Raw genomic sequence first — 2,967 nt, 5'->3', positions numbered from 1 at the left:
AGCGTGCAAGTAAAGCGATGATTGATTGCAAATAACTTTGACTACTTAATTGTCAAATTTTGCTTATGATTGAGAGGCCAAGGTCAAGTAGCAACGTGTTTTCCAGATATTTAGTGGCGCCGAAGCTAATTTTGAAAATTGAATTTCACAAAAAAAAAGAAAATGATTTAGCAAACTATTTAATAATAGTTATTGGCGGAGAGAATAGAAGATATTATAATAACTGACGTTGAATAGAACTATGCTAATTTGTCGCATTAATTCCATTATGTAATTTGCGTAGACTATAAAATCTCCAGCTGGACGTTTTTTGTGAAAATTAACATAAACTTAAATAAATATCTGTTAAAAATTTTAACCAAAGTTAACTATTTTTTTTAGCTCAGCTTGCGGGAGAAAACGAAAAATTAACCAAAGCTAAGCATAACTTAAGTCAGCTAGCGGTGTAAGGGCGCGGGCAGTTGAATGAACTGCGCGTAGAAGGAGCTTGGCTAATTTTTGTGAATTTTAATTTGTATTTTATGCTGACGCTACGTTTTGGGTCACTGTTTTTTTAGAAACTGCTGTGTGTTTTAGACGTTTACGTTTATAATAATAACTTTAGAGCTCTAAGTAGACAATTTATCAACGCCTATGTTTGGGTTTTTATAGTTTTTTTTTTTTTACAAAGTTTTAGAGATTTTATTTTTGTGTTTTACTTTTTCGTGTATTTTTTCTATACAGTTTTAAGTTCATTATAAATTCGTATCTTTTATTGTAAAATATTTCCTTTTTATTTAAATTCTAACTTAAATTTAGCTCCTCTTATGGATAGTTTAGGCAATACCGGTTCCATAAAAACGTGCAGATATTATTGTAGTCATTATTTTTGTAATATTAGACCTTCAAACTGGTTTGCTTTCGAAAATTTCTTGATAGTAAAATAATATTCCGTATCTTAAGCTAATGATTGGAATAAAGAGAACAGTTAAAAATTGGCTGGGTGTGCGTGGTAGGGACTATAAAAGTCTAGTACTTGGCGATGTGGTTATCAAACGCTTACATACCGTGAACGGAGTTAGCTGAACATATTACAAAATGGTAAATAAATTTTGTAACGAAATAATAAAATAGTAATACAATCTTTTCTTGAAATAATAGTGAAAAAATGAAGTGAAAGTAGAGTATATAAGTAATGCAGCAATATAAAGGTGTATTAAACTGTGCAGAAAAATTACGCACAGTTATGACTAATTTGTGAAGTAGTTGTAAATTTTAATGTAAAAACGTTATAAAAACGTTTGAATAAATTTGAAGTTTTTGGAATGCTTAATGTCTGTAATTTCGAAAAATTCGGAGTTTGTGTATATTGTTGTCATTTGTTAAAAAGTCATTAGACAATTTTACAAACATAATAAAAATATAGTTAAATAAAATTTTTAAAACTCCGAATTACTCCGAAAAAATATATGCCTAATTTAAGTAAATACAAAATTATCAAGCAAAAAAATTGTTAACAGATAAAAGTTGTTTACTCCGAATTACTCCGAAATTTCTTTTAAAGAAGTTATAGTTTAAATTTAACATATAGTTGTGTACTTAAAAAGACTAAATAAATAAATAAATAATAAATCGAATTACTCACACAAAAAAAAAAGAACAATGCATCCCTTCGTTTAAGCCAATAATAAGAAAAACTAAATTTAAAACTATTCAAAATTACCGCGACTCTGAAATTTTTACTGAAAAAGATTGTAAAAAATGAAAACATTAGATTTTCAATGCATTTCTATTGTGTTTTTCATAAATTTTGAAAATAGGCTGAATCGCATTATTTTTCTAAATAATATGTCTAACTCCTTCTTTCCCTATTGTTAACAGAAATTCTTGCTCGTCGCTTTTGCCGCCATCCTGGCTTGCACCAGTGCTGATGTCTCTGAGTTGGGCTACAGCTATCAAGAACCCGCACCTGTGTCATTCAATGTCCCAGCACCAGCCCCTGCACCAGTTGCCCAACCTGATCGCACCTACGTGCCACCAGCACCAGCACCAGCTCCAGTTCATGTACCAGCTCCAGTCCATGTCCCAGCTCCAGTCCATGTCCCAGCTCCAGTCTATGTCCCAGCTCCAGCTCCAGTTCATTTCCATGCCCCGGCTCCAGCTCCAGCTCCAGTACATGTCCCAGCCCCTGCTCCAGCGCCAGTGCATGTCCCATCTCAAGTTTACCTCCCAGCTCCAGCTCCAGCACCAGCACCAGTCTCAGTCCCAGCACCAGCTCCAGTTCATGTTCCAGCCCCAGCTCCAGTGCAATTCCATGCCCCAGCTCCAGCTCCTGTACATGTCCCAGCCCCAGCTCCAGCTCCCGCTCCAGTTCATGTTCCATCTCCAGTATACATTCCAGCTCCAGCTCCTGCTCCAGCTCCAGCACCAGTGCAATATGTTGCCCCCGCTCCAATTGCTCCAACTGAGCAAATCGAACATCACGCCGAAGATGGTTACCGTTACAAGACTGTCCGCCGTCGCGTTTACAGACGCCGTTATTAATTTTGTTTTATTTGGATTGATGATGATAATTCTATCCAGAAAAACAAAAAACACACTTAACGAATAAATAAAAATTCTAGTTTTATTAGAAAACAGTGAATTTTATTTCATTTTGGGGGACATTTGAAGTTCGCTATAATTTCAAGATTCTGAGGTGAGTTTCGCGACAGAAATCTTCTAAAAGTTCTTTTCTGTATCCCCTTCGCTTCCTTAATTCCAACAAAATATTCGTCAATAAAACTCGTAAAAATAGATACACTCGACCTATGTTCAAGACATTGTTTAAGCTGGTAATTGAAATCTACAATCCCGATTTTTGGAAGTTGAAGGCTTCATATCGTCACCTGAAATGCAAAATAACTTAACAACATTTTCGGAATTTACAGTAGCATGAATGAAACACGACATAAAATGGAACATGAGTGAAACAAATTTAATATTGGT

At 34.7% G+C, this 2,967-nt stretch overlaps 1 protein-coding gene across 1 annotated transcript; it reads left to right on the top strand.

The window, feature by feature from the left end:
- Window positions 1–995: 995 nt before the first annotated feature.
- On the top strand, window positions 996–2,616 carry LOC108973470 (skin secretory protein xP2-like). The gene is made up of 2 exons (XM_018940751.1): window positions 996–1,080; window positions 1,861–2,616. Exons 1-2 carry the CDS (start codon window positions 1,078–1,080, stop codon window positions 2,521–2,523), a joined length of 666 nt encoding a protein of 221 aa, XP_018796296.1. The 5' UTR covers window positions 996–1,077; the 3' UTR covers window positions 2,524–2,616.
- The last annotated feature ends 351 nt before the right edge of the window (window positions 2,617–2,967 follow it).

Source organism: Bactrocera latifrons, unplaced genomic scaffold (genome assembly GCF_001853355.1).
Source record: "Bactrocera latifrons isolate USDA-ARS-PBARC rearing strain unplaced genomic scaffold, ASM185335v1 scaffold_110, whole genome shotgun sequence".
NCBI lineage: Eukaryota > Metazoa > Arthropoda > Insecta > Diptera > Tephritidae > Bactrocera > Bactrocera latifrons.
Note: the sequence above shows the minus strand (reverse complement) of the source record. Positions and strands in the feature narration are given on the sequence as shown.